At 35.6% G+C, this 17,556-nt stretch overlaps 1 protein-coding gene across 18 annotated transcripts in view; it reads right to left on the bottom strand.

Moving 5' to 3' along the window:
* The window catches only part of CSPP1 (centrosome and spindle pole associated protein 1), a 113,816-nt gene that overhangs the window by 55,173 nt on the left and 41,087 nt on the right, over window positions 1-17,556 (bottom strand). For 13 of the 18 annotated variants that reach the window (XM_059893270.1, XM_025001590.2, XM_059893268.1 and 10 more), the window contains 7 exons: window positions 15,085-15,183; window positions 13,879-13,949; window positions 8,209-8,302; window positions 7,125-7,182; window positions 5,027-5,235; window positions 2,556-2,677; window positions 2,108-2,192 (listed from right to left, as the gene is read on the bottom strand). In XM_059893270.1, the coding sequence (XP_059749253.1) occupies window positions 2,108-2,192; window positions 2,556-2,677; window positions 5,027-5,235; window positions 7,125-7,182; window positions 8,209-8,302; window positions 13,879-13,949; window positions 15,085-15,183 (738 nt within the window). The remainder of the gene's footprint in view (window positions 1-2,107; window positions 2,193-2,555; window positions 2,678-5,026; window positions 5,236-7,124; window positions 7,183-8,208; window positions 8,303-13,878; window positions 13,950-15,084; window positions 15,184-17,556) is intronic. The other 5 variants (XM_005215487.5, XM_025001592.2, XM_025001593.2 and 2 more) reach the window with 2 other exon arrangements.

Raw genomic sequence — 17,556 nt, 5'->3', positions numbered from 1 at the left:
GATGGTAAATAAACACATGAAAAGACGTTCAACATTATTAGGAAACTATATTAAAACCCCAATCACTATATATACACCTATCAGAATGGCCTAAAAACAAGTCACATGCCAAATATTGGGGAAGATATGAAGAAACCAGGTTGTTTGTTTGTTTTTTAAAAAAACAGGTTTTTAATACATTGCTGATACAAAAGGAAAATAGTACAGTCTCTCTGAAAAATGTCTGGCAGTTTCTTACAAAAGTAGGCTTGTAACTACCATACAACCCAACAAATACTCCTAGGCAATATCCTAAAGAAATAAAGACTGTGTTTACAAAAAAAAAACCCGTACAAGAATGTGTACAGCAGCTCTATTCATAATAACTTCAGTTCAGCTCAGTTCAGTCACTCAGTTGTGCCTGACTCTTTGCGACCCCATGAATTGCAGCACGCCAGGCCTCCCTGTCCATCACCAGCTCCCAGAGTTCACTCAAACTCACGTCCATTGAGTCGGTGATGCCATCCAGCCATCTCATCCTCTGTCGTCCCCTTCTCTTCCTGTCCCCAATCCCTCTCAGCATCAGAGTTTTTTCCAATGAGTCAACTCTTCGCATGAGGTGGCCAAAGTATTGGAGTTTCAGCCTTAGCATCAGTCCTTCCAAAGAACACCCAGGACTGATCTCCTTTAGAATGGACTGGTTGGATATCCTTGCAGTCCAAGGGCCTCTCAAGAGTCTTCTCCTTGAATTGATGTTCAAAAGCATCAATTCATAATAACTTATATGATCTTTAATAAGTGAATGGTTAAACTGTGGTACATCCCCACCAATGAATGCTACTAACAATTTAAAAAATGAACAATTTACACATGCAAAAACCTGGATGAATCTCCAGTTATGCTGACTCTAAAAAGTCAACCCCTAAAGGTTACATATTATAAAAATCCACTTATAAAACATGCTTGAAATATTACAGAAATAGAAAATAGATCAGTTATTGCCAGTGGCTAAGGAGAGAATTCGGGTAGGACAGAACTATGTCTGGCTATAAGAGGGCATCTTCAGGAATCCCTGCAATGATGGGAGTATATTTTGATTGTATTCAGTGTTATGTATCTGAGTGATACTGAACACAGTTTTGCAAAATATTAGCAACTGAAATATTGAAAATGCTGAAAGAAACTAAAGGGTACACAAGATGTCTCTATATTGCTTATAATTTCACCATAGGAATCTATGCTTATCTCTACATAAAAAGGTCATTTTTTTAAAATGATGCTATAGTGTGTTCTGTATATATTTTTGTGGTTTTATTTGTACATAAAGTGGGTTCCTGAATACATATTTAGGTATGATGAGATTCATACCTCTGGATGAATGAGATTCTAGGTGATTTCAATTTTTTACACATTTGTTCTCTTATCAATAAGACCCACAAATGACTTTTCTAATAAAAGAGAGGTTATTCTTAATTTTTTAAATGTGCTTTCTATGAAATATGAAACACTGACTTAAAAGCACTGCACATAACGTTGTTGTTATTCAGTCACTAAGTTGTGTCCGACTCTTTGCAACCCCATGAACTACAGCATGCCAGGCTTCCCTGTCCTTCACTACCTCTCACAGTTTCTTCAAATTCATGTCCATTGAGTGGGTGATGCCATTCAACCATTTCATCCTGTGTGGTCTCCTGCCCTCAATCTTTTCCAGCATTGTGCACTGGTTATGTAATAACTGGAAATTAAAATAAGTTATATCTGTTCTGATGGAGAAGGCAATGGCACCCCACTCCAGTACTCTTGCCTGGAAAATCCTATGGACGAAAGAGCCTGGTAGGCTGCAGTCCATGGGGTCGCTAAGAGTCAGACACGACTGAGCGACTTCACTTTCACTTTTCACTTTCATGCATTGGAGAAGGAAATGGCAACCCACTCCAGTGTTCTTGCCTGGAGAATCCCAGGGACGGGGGAGCCTGGTGGGCTGCCATCTATGGGGTCTCACAGAGTCAGACACAACTGAAGTGACTTAGCGGCGTATCTGTTCTGAACAAAAAAGAGTGCACTGAATAATACAGGTTCAATGGAAGACAAATTAACCTTGAAACAAAGAATTATTTTAACTACTTACACAATAGGCTGTACTGGCTGGTGGGTGACAGGAGCTGTAACATAAGGAGCAGGAGCAGGCTGTACTCCCATCATCCCTGAACCATCTAAAAAGAAAACAAACACATTTATGTCTGAGTACTCACTTAATTACACTTTATCCCTAAAGGAAAAGTCACATACTGAAAATGCTACCTAAGGAAAAAAAAACATATTTCCTTCTGAGTTAAGAGTTAGCAAAGAATAATGCAAGAAAACATGAAATAGTTATTTCTTAAACCTAGATAAAAAGGAAATAACTATGAATTATAACTGAGTTTTAAAGTAGAGCATTTACTAAATCAATAAATATATAATATTGGAATTAAGTAAAGTTGTGCTTTTTCTCATTGACGTATTTTTGCTTGCACAGAAACCAATTTTCTTGACTGAACTGCTGTACAATAATGTTTACCCCACAGATAACTTACAATAAGCAAGACTAGGATCCAAAGTATTCCTGGCCCCATAGAAATAGTACGCGTCATCGTAAGGAGTTCGGTAGTTCGCAGCCAAAGGGGGCAGCATGGGAGGTGGAGGCAGAGGTGCAACTCTGTACCAACAGAAAATTGGGAAATTCTTCTCATATTTCATTGCAACTTTAAAAAAAAAAAATCAAGATAGTATTCTTTTACAAAAATCTTACTGAAAATCTAATTGCTACTTTAGGAAAAGTCATCATCTTGCTTCAGTATCTTATCAAAAATTATAATTCAAAAAACAAAAAATATAAAATTTCAGAATTTAAGGTACCACAGTTACTCAGTGAGTATCTAATTTGTCACCATCTGCCAGTATTGAACAAACATGGTCTCTGTCCCTCAGAAATAATACAGACATAAAACAACCATTAAAGCAGCGTATAGCAAATGAAGCAGTTTCACAGGTGGCACTATTAGTAAAAAAAAAAAAAAAAAACCTGCCTGCCAATGCAGGAGACATAATGAGACACAAGTCCAATCCCTGGGTTGGGAAGGTCCCCTGGAGGAAGGCCTGGGAACCAACTCCAGTATTCCTGCCTGGAGAATCTCATGGACAGAGAAGTCTGGTGGGCTACAGTTCAAGGGGTCGCAAAGATTTGGATACGATTGAAGCAATTTAGCACAGCACAGAGCAGATGAAGCAATACAAGGAGACATGGGGTGTTAAAAGAATAGGAACATTTAGATTTTATGGAGTAGGAACATTTAGATCACATAGAGAAGGAGAAGAAGTATCAGGATGTTTTCCAAGAAAGGCAATGCTTCAACCAGGCTGCCAGAGTGAATCACAGAGGAGGAGGAAACAAGAAGAAGAAAAGGCAGAGGTACAGAATGGCATTACAAGTGGTTCCATGTAACTGAGAGAAAGGTGTATTTTTTTTTAAACTCTAAAAATGTATTGTTCTTTCAAAGGAATTAAACTATAATGTGAAAAAGAAACTACTTAAATATCAACAGTAAATTTTTGACTTAATTTTCAGCACTTCATAAAGTTAAAACTTCTGAAAATGTCTACATCAGCACTTCATTAATGATTAAGAAGTATCTCTGTATTTCCACCAAGGCAATATTTTCCATTTGTTAAAAGGTAAAAAGCAGATTCCTTTAGATGAACAGAAAGACAAAGGAGGCATCCTAGAATGTCTTCACATTTGAGTGTGTATCTTAGGTTCCCCTTTGTATACTTCAAAATAATTCTAAAGAGCTGAGAAGGCATTAAAGTTCTCTTCAGTCATGAATACTCTTCACATTTACTAAGCATTTATGTGTCTAATCTTACTATCCTTACTCTGTAGATACATCAACAAAACAGCTGAAAAATTACTATAAAAGAAAACTTTCAGCATCATTAAAGCTTAAATTTTTAGAGATTTATACAAGATTTAATCCTCATAACAATCCTCTAACTGTAGATTTAAAAACATATACACACACTCACACACACATATGTATGTTACTATTCTACTTTTACAAGTGAGAAAACTGAAGTTCAATAAGTCTGGTTTGCCCAAACTCCAGGCAGTGAAGCAACCATTTTAATCCCTAAGTCAATGCTGATATCATCTAGCCTTTTGAGTTGGGAAGCCATCAGATGAAACGAACCAAACACCTGATAAGTACGGTAAACATGGTTAGACAATTTGTTAGCAGTAAATAAAAGATGATACCAAGTATTACTGAAGGAATGTATAGCCCAGAAAGTATCAATGTTAAAAAAGAAAACACCTGATTAAATGTAATCCGTCAATTAATACATTAGTAGTGAACAAAAAATAAGCAAAAATCCTGAGAGAAGAAAGTATAGACCAGAAAATACCAACATTAACAAGATTTTCTTTATGTTTAAATCCAATATAGTATGATGCCTTTTACCTGTGACATTAAATCTTTACCCTAATACCTAAATTACAGGTTTTATAATCTCAACACTTTATTTCAGATACTTGAGTTGCATAGCCTGTAAGTAATCACAGAGAAAGAGTTGAAGAAAACAAACTAAAGTAATATATATAAAACAGTCACATTAGAAACTTTTTCAGCATTAACTGAAGGAAGTATTCAATGTTTGCCAAGTGGAAATTACAAAATTGAAAATGTCCAGGTTTTATATGTTAAAAGATATTAAAATAGACATTCCAAAATATGACCTAAGACTAAATACTAAATGTATTTAGTTATACATTTTAAAAATACTGAAGCATCTTTAAACAATAAAAGAATGTTATAAGAATTTCTCTTGTTTTTTAACAGAGCAAAGATCAACAATGAAAACACATTTCAACAGAAATTATTTGACAAAATCCATTAATTGTACGAAAATCTCTGAAGGATACCATCATCTGCTTCAGCAACTACTTCTAAATATAAAATATAATGATACCTTACCTAATTTCCAAACACAAAACATTTTAAACAAGCACCTGGGAGGCACCATGTCACCAAGAGTGCTGCTGAGTCCACTGTGCACATCTTCACTCTGAGATGGGATGGAGTAAACTGATGGGATGGGTGGGACAGATGGGGCGGACAGAGGAGGGAGAGGTGTCTGGAAAGCTATTCTGGGTCTCTCAGGTGGTATCATCTCTTCAAAGTGTCTTGGTGCCACACTAAACTGCTTTAGTCTATCAGGCTAAAATAAAGAGAAAAATCTGTGTGTCACATGTAATCATAAATTTAAAGGTGGAAGAGATCTCAAAAGACCCTCTATCCCAGACTGCCAGCAGGCACTTAAGTTAGACACAGAGCAGAGACACAAACACTTGGGATTTCCCAGCTGGCTCAGTGGTAAACAATCTGCTTGCCAATGCAGGAGACCTGGGTTTGATCCTAGGGTTTGGAAGATCCCCTGGAGGAAATGACAACCCACTCCAGTATTTTTGCCTGGAGAATCCCATGGACAGAAGAGCCTGGAGGGCTACAGTCCATAGGGTCACAAAGAGTAAGACACGATTGAATACACACAACAGAATTTTACAGCTATAAGAGATTTTTAAGATCCAATTCTTATTTTATAAAATGAGTAACTGAGTCTCCATGAAAGTACATAAATCACCTAAGGTTTCACCATTAATAAATAAGCAAAGACTAGAGCCAGATATTAATTCTAAATATAAAACTCTATTATACTATAACACTATGCTGCTTCACTACTCTCAATTGTCATCAAAGTATTCTAACATTAAAGTTTCTCCAGAGCAGAGTGAGCAAACATTTTCTGTGAAGAGCCAGTTAGTAAATATATCAGACTTTGTAAGCCACATGATCTCTTCATAACTTCTAAAGTAGACCAAAACAGTATGTAAGCAAATTAGCCAGGAGGGTGTGATGCAATAAAACGTGACAAAAACAGGCAGCAAATGGATTTGGCCACAAGTTATAGTTTGCTAACCTCTGCTCCAGAATATCATTTAAGTGCCCTTTTCTAAGATTTGCACATCAAAAATAAACCCAAAAGTGATGGTCTAAATAACTATTACATGTAAAATTTTTATTTATTCTCATAAAAAGCAACTTGACATTCTAAAAGTTGTTTAAATATAAATAAGAAGATCCATCAAACAAAAAGGTAACTATAAACGCGAGGTTTAACATGCCACCACATTATATTAAAAAGCTCGATTCTAAAAGGAAATTCTTGACTGTCAAAACTATTTGGAAGGTATTTACTGACAGAGGAAAATATATTCCGTTTTGGAATTTATTCTTTTTTCCTAGCACTTTTAGTTTCTCAAGAATGATTTCTCAGATGAATCTTAAAGTTTTACTCTATGAGAAGTCAAAAAGTACACTAGGAGTGATACTGGCGCAGTATCAAAATTTTTAAAATGAAGAATCCACAGGTTATATGTAGCATAAGAAAATGTAAGACAAAAGTTGCCTACAACAGAGTTATTTTCAGTTGCTGTATTCTTTTTAAGAACAAACTTTTTAATGTAATTTTTAAAGAAATTAAAGTTTCTTAAGAGATGAAACAAAAACTTGCCCTAGCAAATAAATTCTACACATCCAACTAAAAAAAAAAAAGTAGCTTTTGAGAAGAGTAATAAATTATTACCTTCTCCTTACTCAACTGCAATGATGTGTATAATTCATTCCAATTATGAAAATTAAAAAATTAAAGTAATATAAGGTTATTACCTCTAGATTTACATTAAGTAAAAATTATTAAAATGCTTAGACTAGAATTAAAGATTTCAATTTCTCTGGAAACCCCTCTAATACAACAAACATTATCAAAATACAATGAAGATTAACATTCATTATATAGTAAACTAAAATAGTGCATGAAAATAAACTGAAAGGACTAATTTATAAGAAACTTTAAAAATATATATATATGAAAAGGGAAAAATTATCTTAGAGAAGTAAAAAAGAGTTAGGACTCCTGAATTTAGTTTATTACTGTTCAAACTTGTCTACTCTTACATTTTCCCCAATATGCTCTGTCTCTACCTGCCACTACATCTGAGCCTTATTTGAATGAAAGAGTAAACATTAAAAGATGGCAAGAACTCTTACCGATTTCTCAGGGTCTTGTGCTCCAGAAGCTGCAACCCTGAGATCCAAATCTTTTTCTCTAAACAAAATTAAAGTTTTACATATTACAAGGTTATAATAAACAGTATCAAAATCATAATCATTATTGAAACAAACTTACAAAGTCCATGCAATGACATCTCCAAAAATAAATAGTAAATAATTTAATTAGCAATAAAACCTTAAATAATTCTGAAAACTAAGTTTTCTGATTTGGTGGAAAATAAACAAGCATTCACATGCAAACTGACTTGGAATAAATATCTCTAAACCAGTGCCTGGGATACTTCAAAGTTTAAGCAATTTACACAGAATAAAGAAGTAAAACAAAGTCTTAGTAAAACAAATAAAAACTTCTTTTAGGGTACATGTACATCTTCAGTTCACAAAAGGGAGGATTAAAAATTAAAAGTTAACATGATACTCTCCAATAAGAGTATTCCAGAAAAATGATCTTAAATATGGCTAATACCGGACAAGAGATACTGGCTTCCTCTAAGAAAAAGGCAAGACTAAAAGGTGATAAGTCTCGAATTCTCTAGAACCAAAATATCTATCCCTAATTTTAAACTGAAATTATTATTTCAGAGGTCTTTCTACATGAATGATTACAAATTCTGCGAGTTGTATACAATATAAATATCTGTGGATCTCTCATGATTATTTTTATATGGCATGTACATACACGTGTGCTTACCATTTCATTGTTAAAAGACAAAACGCTTTTTACTTGCTACTATATATGGGGATAACACAGTGGGCATGTAGATAACATTAAATGTTCCCCTAAAATTGAAGAATTAATGAGAATATGTATAAGGCCTATTACAGAATGAACACACAGTCTCTTTTGTTACCTGTGATGAAGAAAGTGATCACGCTCAAAGTATCTGTTTTATTACCCTGGCTGATTTACAACGTGGAGACTGAAACAGAATGATTTACAAACACAGAACTGTATTATGAAAAATATTCCCTTATTTTACCATGTAATAGTTACTACCATGTCATTTTAAACGAACATTTAAATTCAAAACATGGTTGTTAAATGCAAACCTTTCATTACCGTCTCTTGTTCCTCTGTTGTTCAGCCATTTGTTCCAATAGTTCTTGTCTATATTTCTCTTTCCTTCTCTGAATAAGTTCTCGATCTTCACCCCCTAGAAAATGGTAAAAGAAAAAAAAAAAAAGGCAGTCTTAACTCTGAAGTAACACATGTAACTGCAAAGTTAATTTTTTATTTTTCATTGTAATTATATCAGAGTATAATTATTACATATGCAGCAAATATAGAAGGTAAAATCACATGTAACATTACCTATTCAATTTTAGTTTTATAATTTATGAATAACTACTATGTGTCAAACACAAGGCACATTAATCCTTCTCAAAATTCTACATTAGTCAAAAACCTTCTTAAATAAGAGAATAATTTCTATTCCCACTTTCCAAAAATCAGGATACTATCTCTACTAATATTTCTCACAAGCCCCTTAAATTTAACAAGTGTGTTCAAAAAGGACATCACAAAAGCAACTGTCCTTTTGTTTTCTGTTAGCGGCCTAATAATTGAGCCTCAAAACGTCACTATAACTTTGCTATCTCATTCTTTCTTATTTATTTCATGTGAGGCCCCTCTTCTCTACTGTTATGGCCATCAACCTTGGATAGGAACTCTATATTTTACCTGAATTGCAGCAATAACCTTTTAACTTGTCTCCACAACTTCTTCCCTCCCTATTCTAATACATCTAGCACACTTACATACGATTAACTGTCCTAAAGTACAATACTAATCATGACGACACCCTGCTCAAAAAATTTCAATGGTTATTTCAATTCTACAGAAAAAAAATATGTGAACCTTTTACTCTGTTATCACTTATATGAAAATCCAGTCATGCAAAATCTGGAAAACTACACAAATCACAGGATATCAAAAATGCAACTGAACCAGAAACTTCTCTACTACCTTAATTATTAGTTTCCTTTTGTCCATTAAGCACAGATATCAGCAACACTGAAGCTCCCATAAGGTAATATAAATCATGTTAAGGTTAATAATAATGGTTTACAATCAAAGTAGATATGTCCATTCTGCTTCTGATCATGATGGAATTAACAAGCACAAAACTCAGCCTTCCATTAAAAAAAAAACATAATAAAACTAGGCAAAATATATGAAATAACTTTTTCAGACACTGGACAACAGGTAGCACACAAGTGTAATAACTGAGAGAAGGTAAATAAATGTGAGCACCTTTCAAGCACCCTCCGTTTCTGCCTGCGTGCAATCTTCACGGGTATAGGGAGGGAAAAAATTTAACATGGGAAACAGTTAAATTGAGCAAATAAAGGTCAAAATTAGGAAAGCTAAGTGGCTAGAAGTTTGGGCCAAAAATTCAAGAAGAAGCGTAAAAGGGCTTTGGAAATCTGTAAAGGGGTTCCTCCGAACTTTACTGTGAACTAGTCAGTGTATGCAGAGTGAAATTCCATTAGGCTGGGCAAAAAATTACGAAGAACCCATAAACTGAATTCACAGACCTCCCCCAATGAAGTGGGGAGAAATTTAAGCTCCAGCCAGCTAGACTGGAGTTCTTGGTGATCCTTTAAGAGTATTTAGGGAAGAGGAGCAAGCATGAAGGCTGAGCAATCTTCCTCGAGGGAAGGTTGCTCTAGATGTTCCAGCTGAGTTTAAAATAAGGCCTCAGAGAGACTGGTCCTTAGGAAACAGAAAAACATGAATGTGGCAGACAAAGTTCTCAGACATATCTACATTCTTTCTCTGCTTTCTGGCACGAACTTCCTGTACAAACCTTTCCCTGAGTGTGGCAGGACTGATGACTTGCTTCCAGCCAATGAATGTGGCAAAGGTGAAAGGAATCTGCAGATGTATTTAATTGAGGCACCAAATCAATTTTGAACTAATTAAAAGGGAGATGATCTTGGGTGGGTCTGACATAAGCAGATAAAAGTTCTCATTGAGTTCAGAGATTCTCCTTGGTGGCATGATAAAATGAGCAGTCTTGGAGGAAAAGACCAAGTGGCAAGAAATAGCAGACGGCCTCCAGGAACTGAGGAGAGTGTCTAGCAGATACACAGTAAGAAGCCAGGGCCCTTAGTAATGCAGCCACAAAAAAATTAATTGAGCCAAAAATCTGAAAGCTCTTCTTTCCCTATAAGACCCCAGATGAAAAACAGCCTGGCTGACACCTTATGAGATCTTGAGCAGAGAACCCAACAAAATTAATGTCACACAGAAACTCAGATGTGTGACATTTTGAGCCACTAAATCTTACTAATCTGTAATGCAACAATAGAAAAGCAATACAGTGACCCATAACCATTAGAAAAGTTAATCCGTTGGAAAAAAAAAAATCACAGAAACAGATGATAGAACAATGAACAAAGATGTTAAAACAGCTACCAAAACTATGCCCAAATATTTAAGTGAAAATAGTAATAAGGATAAAATAAAACTATTATGAAGAACCAAATAGGGACTCCTCCTTAGAAAGTAGAAAGCCACAAGAGAACATTGTTCATACCCTACAATAGGAAACGGAGAAGGCAATGGCACCCCACTCCAGTACTCTTGCCTGGAAAATCCCATGGATGGAGGAGCCTGGTAGGCTGCAGTCCATGGGGTTGCGAAGACTCTGACACGACTGAGCGACTTCACTTTCACTTTTCACTTTCATGTATTGGAGCAGGAAATGGCAACCCACTCCAGTGTTCTTGCCTGGAGATTCCCAGGGACAGGGGAGCCTGGTGGGCTTCCGTCTATGGGGTCGCACAGAGTCGGACACGACTGAAGTGACGCAGCAGCAGCACAATAGGAAAAAGCTCATCTACAAAATCGTAACTTTTAAAAAGCCCATCAGAGAGCTGAGGTTATAAGCAACCAGGTAAACTGAATTTCAAAGGGTATAAAAACCAATTCATAGAAAGATGGGACAAGACAAGTGTTTTACCTTTACCAGTGTATGGAGAAATGGGCAGCAGCCTTAACAGTAAGGAATCTGCCTACAATGCAGGACACCTGGGTTTGGTCCCTGGGTCAGGAAACTCCCCTGGAGAAGGCAATGGCAACCCATACCAGTATTCCTGCCTGGAGAATTCCATGGACAGAGAAAAGCCTGGCAGGCTACAGTCCACAGGGTAGCGAAGAGTCAGAAATGACAGAGTGACTAATACTTTCACTTTAGAAGTAGGTAAAAAGAAAATAACTGAAATGGTAATGAATTCTTAAAGGTTTGTGTGGGGTTGGAGTAGCAGTGTAGCTTCTCTGAAAGCCCCAGACACAAGGGGAATCTGCACTCATTTGCTGCCTTCACCTGACGCTCATGAGAGGCTGGAGATGGGGCAACACAAGACACCTGGAAGACAGCATTCCGAGGCAAAATCAACCAACCAACCATTGCCCACATTCCAGACTCTTCTCTCATATACAGAAATCTATTGGTTGAAGGACAGAAAACCTTGGACCCAGAGTTCTGCCCTCATACAAAGCAAAGGTCTGCTACTGCTAGGGGAGAAGCAGGAAATTCTTACATAGAAGACCCTCCACAAACACAAAGGATAGTTTGGCCACCACCCTGGGGAGAAGCAGAACACTAAGAAAGACTCATTGCTGAGAACCAAATACACAGGGCCAGCCTGGAATCGAGGAACAAGCTACAGCAAACCACTGCTGAGCAAGGAAAACTGGCGAGAGAGATCCTGTCTGTCGGGGGCATGGAGGAAACTGCGGAAGGTGCAGAAACACTGCGAAAATCCCTCCAGGCCCTACACTAAGAACAAGGTAGTCAGGAATTGAACTCTTCTCTCTAAACAAGTCATTAAAGATGTATAAGACATGAACATCACTATCAACCAAATGGCTTGACATTTATAAACTATTACATTCCACAACCACACAATGCACATTCTTTCAAGTACACATTAAACACTCAGCAAGACAGACCGAATTCTGAGCCACTGTTTAAAATTTTACTTAAAAAATTCAATTTTGAAATAACTGAAATTTAAAAATTATTTTCCCCACAAGGGAATTAAACAAGCAGTCAATGACAAAAAGACAGCATGAAAATCCCCAAATAATGGAATTTAAAAACATACTTTTGAATGATCCATGATTCCATTATAAACCCCACAATATATTATTTTTGCTCTCAGCAGTCAACTGTCCTAATTCTTCAAAGAAAGCAAAACGCTCTAAACAAGATCCCTGGGGAAAAATTAAAGGAAGACAAATTCCAGCTCAAGAGAAATGAGAATACTGCAACAATCAGAGTCACCGAAAGTTGGAATGTACTGCCTCAGGGGAGAGTAAGTTCCCTAAGGGGACACACAAATATAGCTGGGGAAAAAAGATCCAACCATGCGGTAAATCACTGAATTAAATGAGCTTAATAGTCTATTCCAAGCAACAGAGTCTATTATCAAATATCAATCTATAACTCCTGGACTGAATTAATGATACATTCATACCATTCATCTTTAAAATTTTAGGGTATAGTAATCCATTTACTGATAAAATTGTCAGTGGGTTTCCAACACAAAAAAGCATTTCTCCAATTTTTATCATGTTTAACAAAAAAAGAATCCTAAGAAGGAAGCCATTACTCTGACTTATTGATAGGTTAAATTGGTCAATTCTCATTTAAAGACATTAGAATAAAACTCTGGGTATTATGCCATTTTTCTCATAATAGCCATTTCAAGGAAACAAAAGTGAGAATATCACACAAATATATATCTCTAAGCCAAAATTTGCTGGGAATTTTTGAAGGCAGGATTGCTGGGAAAAATTTTTGAAGGCAGGATTGCTGGGAGGAGAAGGGGACGACAGAGGATGAGATGGTTGGATGGCATCACCGACTTGACGAACATGAGTATGAGCAGGCTCTGGGGGTTGGTGATGGACAGAGAAGCCTGGTGTGCTGCAGTCCATGGGGTCGCAGAGTTGGACACGACTGAGCGACTGAACTGAAGCTAAAATTTAAATTACTGATTGATTTTAGGTTGAATGAATATAAACTGCATTCTTACACTCCAATTTCTTCATATACTTCACTGAAATAGAATCTCAGGCAATTTTTCTAACATATTTACACAAAGAACAGACCACTTTTCTACTTAAAAGTTACACACAGGGAATACTTTCTCTTCACACCCTTTCTGAAATTAAATGTAACAAGTTAATAGAACAAATCAACATGCTTAAGCAATGACCTTCATTTCTGACAAAATGAACAGAATATCTGGATTATAATCATTATTTGACCAAAATACTTTCTCAGAAACTAAATGGAAAGAACATGGGAAAGGATTTTATCAAGAGATTTCATTCAGGGGAGCGAAACTAAAATGTACGGCACTTTTGTGGTAGCTAAAGAAAAAGAATCAAGAAAAAAATATTACGTATAAAAAGGAATATAAGAAACAGCAACACTACAATATAGTGAAATTTTAAAGATTTTACTGAACTTAATACTTCATTTATCATCTACAGAAAGTTCATCACTAAATAAAAGCTATTTAGCTTTAAAATTATACACAGAGCTATATAATACATGCTAAATGTTTAGAATAGTGCCTATCACAGAGTAAGCACTAGAGAAATTTTTCTATTATTAGTAAGAGTGGTACTAATTACAACGGTGAGTTCTCACTAAAGACCTTTTATAAAACACTCCACAAAAATCTAATTAACTGGAGGGCATGTACACACCAAAGAGCATTCCCGCAAAAGGACTGCATGTCTCTCGATAAGTAGGTTTGGATGGTTCATTGTCTCGAGCACTAAAAACAAAAAAAAACAAAAAGAATCAAGACTCAAACAATTTTCAGGAAAAAAATGTTAAAGTGAAATGTAGGTGTGAGTTATTGGCCTTTCAACATACTGTGGATATTACTAACATAACAGTTATTACATGTTTTTAAAACAAAGGTAAAATCACGGCATTTTATCTCTTTATACAGTGGGACTCCAAGGCATTCACATAAACATGTGACCTTTTTCTTCAGCCAGCTTCACTGACTCCAGATTCAGTCAGTGAAGGGTTTTATAAAATAAAACCCTTTTTCATAAGAACAGTTACCCCAGTAAGGAAAATGAACATCTAAGTACACATAAATAAATCCCAAAAAAAGAGGATGATATCTATACCACCCACACTCTGAAAAGATCATCTTTAAAAGAAACTCTTTCCTTGAAAGACAGAATCAAGGGGGGAGGGGGGAGGAGACAACTCTTTCAAAGTAAATTTAATTTGACTCAAATAGAAAATCCAAATACAGATAGACTCAAAATAGACAACTTTCCTGACACACAATATTATCTTCGTTATGCACTATAAATTCAAAACCACTTATGTACAACACAAGAAAGCCACCAAAAGATAAAAAACTATAGAAAAAGAACATGAATATAAAATGCATATAATTTCCTTTTTTACCCCAATATAACACAATTATGTATGAGCACTAACTTTACAAAGTAAGCAAAAATGTTATCTACTCAATGTTGAAAATGATAGTTTTGAAAAGGAAACTCATATTACAAGAACATTTTCAATTTATTTCAAGTTACGTCCCCTCCATAACTCCAAGATATTTTAAATTGATCTTTGGTCCATTAAATTATATGCTTATTTTTCCTTTCGTTAATTCAAATTTATAGATTTTATAATGATAGGACTCAGAACACCTTGGCACACTTTATAATCAAAACTTGCCCTTCAAGAGAATGCTGTAAAGTACCAAAAAGTTTCATATAACACAATTCTTCCCTCCCCCCTTTCCCCTAAATCCTCTCTCACTAATAAGCAAGGCTGTTAACATACTATGCCTTTCTAGTTTTCCAGCAAACCAGTTTTAGCAGTTGCTGTTTTACAATGCAATGGCTGAAGGGCAGAATTTATATTACATACTATACCTTTGATTTCCAGCAGATGAAATTCGTATGTTTGACTGTTCTGTGACATCACCATCACACTCCATAGGAGGCTCATTGCCTCGTCTGTTCCCGTACATCCTTAAAAACATATTAGCTTATAGAGCTTGTTCCACATACAGTGGACTTCTCTTATCTTTCTTTGGTGATTTTACATTTGTTGTTGGAAATATTAAAGGGAACAAAGCGTTATAACGAAGTTTTACTGTAAATACATTTGAAAATTAACTCAAATGACATCTGACAATATGATCTGCTGGTTAATGAGACACTAAGAGTTTAGATTCAATAGTCTTTAAAACAAAGGGAGATCAGTTATAAATTATTTCAATATAACTTCTAGAAAATCTTAATATTAAAAATATGAAAATACTAATAAGACTTTTTCATTATTCAATTAGTCAAAGAGTATTTATTGAGCACCTACTACATGGCAAGTACTACTCCAGGCACTGAGTATGTGGACATGGTCCTTGCTCTCATGAAGATAAGTTAAATTTCAAAAATGAGATCTTTTTTTTACATCAGAATTCACAAATTCTGAGAATTATTTCACTGCATATACAAACCTTTTAACTTACAAATAAAGAAGCAGTCTTACTATGAAATTAAACCAAATGTAGCAAGCCACAACATTTGCTAACACTGTAAATCACATGAAATACTAAATAATACCCACAGGTGAATAGAGAACATTATAAGCAAATAGGCTGATACATGAGAAGAAAATGGTTAGGTCATTTTACTCACAATTTCATGAACAAGAAAAAGGAAGATTAGAATTTTTAAATTTATTTTCTTCTTAAGAATTCTTTCCAGAAAATAACTTTTAAGTGTTTTTTAATTTTTTATTTCCACTTGGCAAACAAGGATTCCTTGAGCTTAATTTCTCACATCAAGAAACCAACATGACTTTTCACACTAACCTTTATCAGCACCCATGAAAATCAGCATTTCATAAGTCATATTTTTTTGCATGGTTGTTAAACTATAATCTCTCATGAGGTCAACTGGTAAGAAATGTGATTATTAAAGTATTATTCAATATTTTAGGTGAATTTCATTACCATATTAAGAAAAACCAATTTTCAGAAGAAAAGGAACTTATCATTCTCCACAGAGCCAGCATGTAAATCTCCTCTTTGTTTCCATTATACTTTTCAATATCCCCTGTAGAGGAAAAGCTACCCAGAACTGTAACCTTACTATTATATGAACTGTGGCAGAACAGATATATGGCTTCCATTTCTCATCCACATCTAAAATAGAATCCTCCCCAATCCCTTTCAAAACACAATTTTAAATTATTTCAATTTATCACAACACAGCTGATTTTATATCTAAAGCCAAAGAACTCAAATCTCTCTTTTAAACTGACACATCAGTTTACTGTTATTCCTTACTTCTATCACTTAAAGAACAGGAATATATAAACTTTAAGTCAGCTTTGTAGTTAATAGTGCCAGGCAACCAGATTTAGTTATACTGCATCTATACAAACACATATGTGCAGAAAAGGGTAAACAGCAGGCCTGAGACCACCACCCTTAACAAAGGCCTGTTTACAAGAATGGCCCTTAGGGGTACCTGGGAACACAGACTGTGGGAGGAGTCCACCATTCTCAGAACTGGCAAGTGTGACCCACTGTGCCTCAACTGTTTGTACAAGCAATAGAGTTTATGCTGAACTCCTTTCTCTCAGCAAGTGTATAATTTGGGCACATGCTAGGAAAAGGGTGCCTACATGACCAGCCCCCAATAATAACACTGGGCAGTGAGTTTCTAATGCACTTTCTGGTAGACAACACTTCACCCCTGTTTCCACACTTTGATACTGCAGGAATTAAGCATGTCCTTGGCAGGGAACTCTTGGAAGTCTGCTCCTGGTTTCCTTCAGACTTTGTCCCATGCAATTTTTTCATTTGCTGATTTTACTGTGTATTCTTCCACTGTTATTAAACCACAGTCATGAACATAACTACATACACAAAGTGCTGTGAGTCCTAGTGAATTGCCAAACCTGGGGATGGTCTTACAAATCCACAACACAACAGACAGAAGTGAAGTGATAAAGCAGAGCATACACCAGTGAAAGTATTCAAATATAGAGACATTTAAAGTTACACATTTTAAAAGACATAACTTGGGATTAAATCAGAATTAATCAGAATTAATCAGAATTAAAGACTAAGACATACAAAAATTCTCTCTAAAATTTATTGAAAAGTTTGTGGCTTCCTGTATTTTCAGTTGTCTAAAAACAACATTTGGACTTGTAATTGTGGCTTATCTTTATACAGTTGTCCCCAAAGTATGGGCTTCCCTGATGGCTCAGTGGGTAAAGAATCTCCCTGCAATGTAGGAGACACAGGAGACCTGAGGTAGATCCCCTGGAGGAGGAAATGTCAACCCACTCCAGTATTCTTGCCTGAAGAATCCCATGGTCAGAGGAGC

This window comes from Bos taurus, chromosome 14 (genome assembly GCF_002263795.3).
Source record: "Bos taurus isolate L1 Dominette 01449 registration number 42190680 breed Hereford chromosome 14, ARS-UCD2.0, whole genome shotgun sequence".
Classification (NCBI taxonomy): domain Eukaryota; kingdom Metazoa; phylum Chordata; class Mammalia; order Artiodactyla; family Bovidae; genus Bos; species Bos taurus.
The sequence above is the reverse complement of the archived record's forward strand: the minus strand, read 5'-3'. Positions and strand labels throughout refer to the sequence as shown.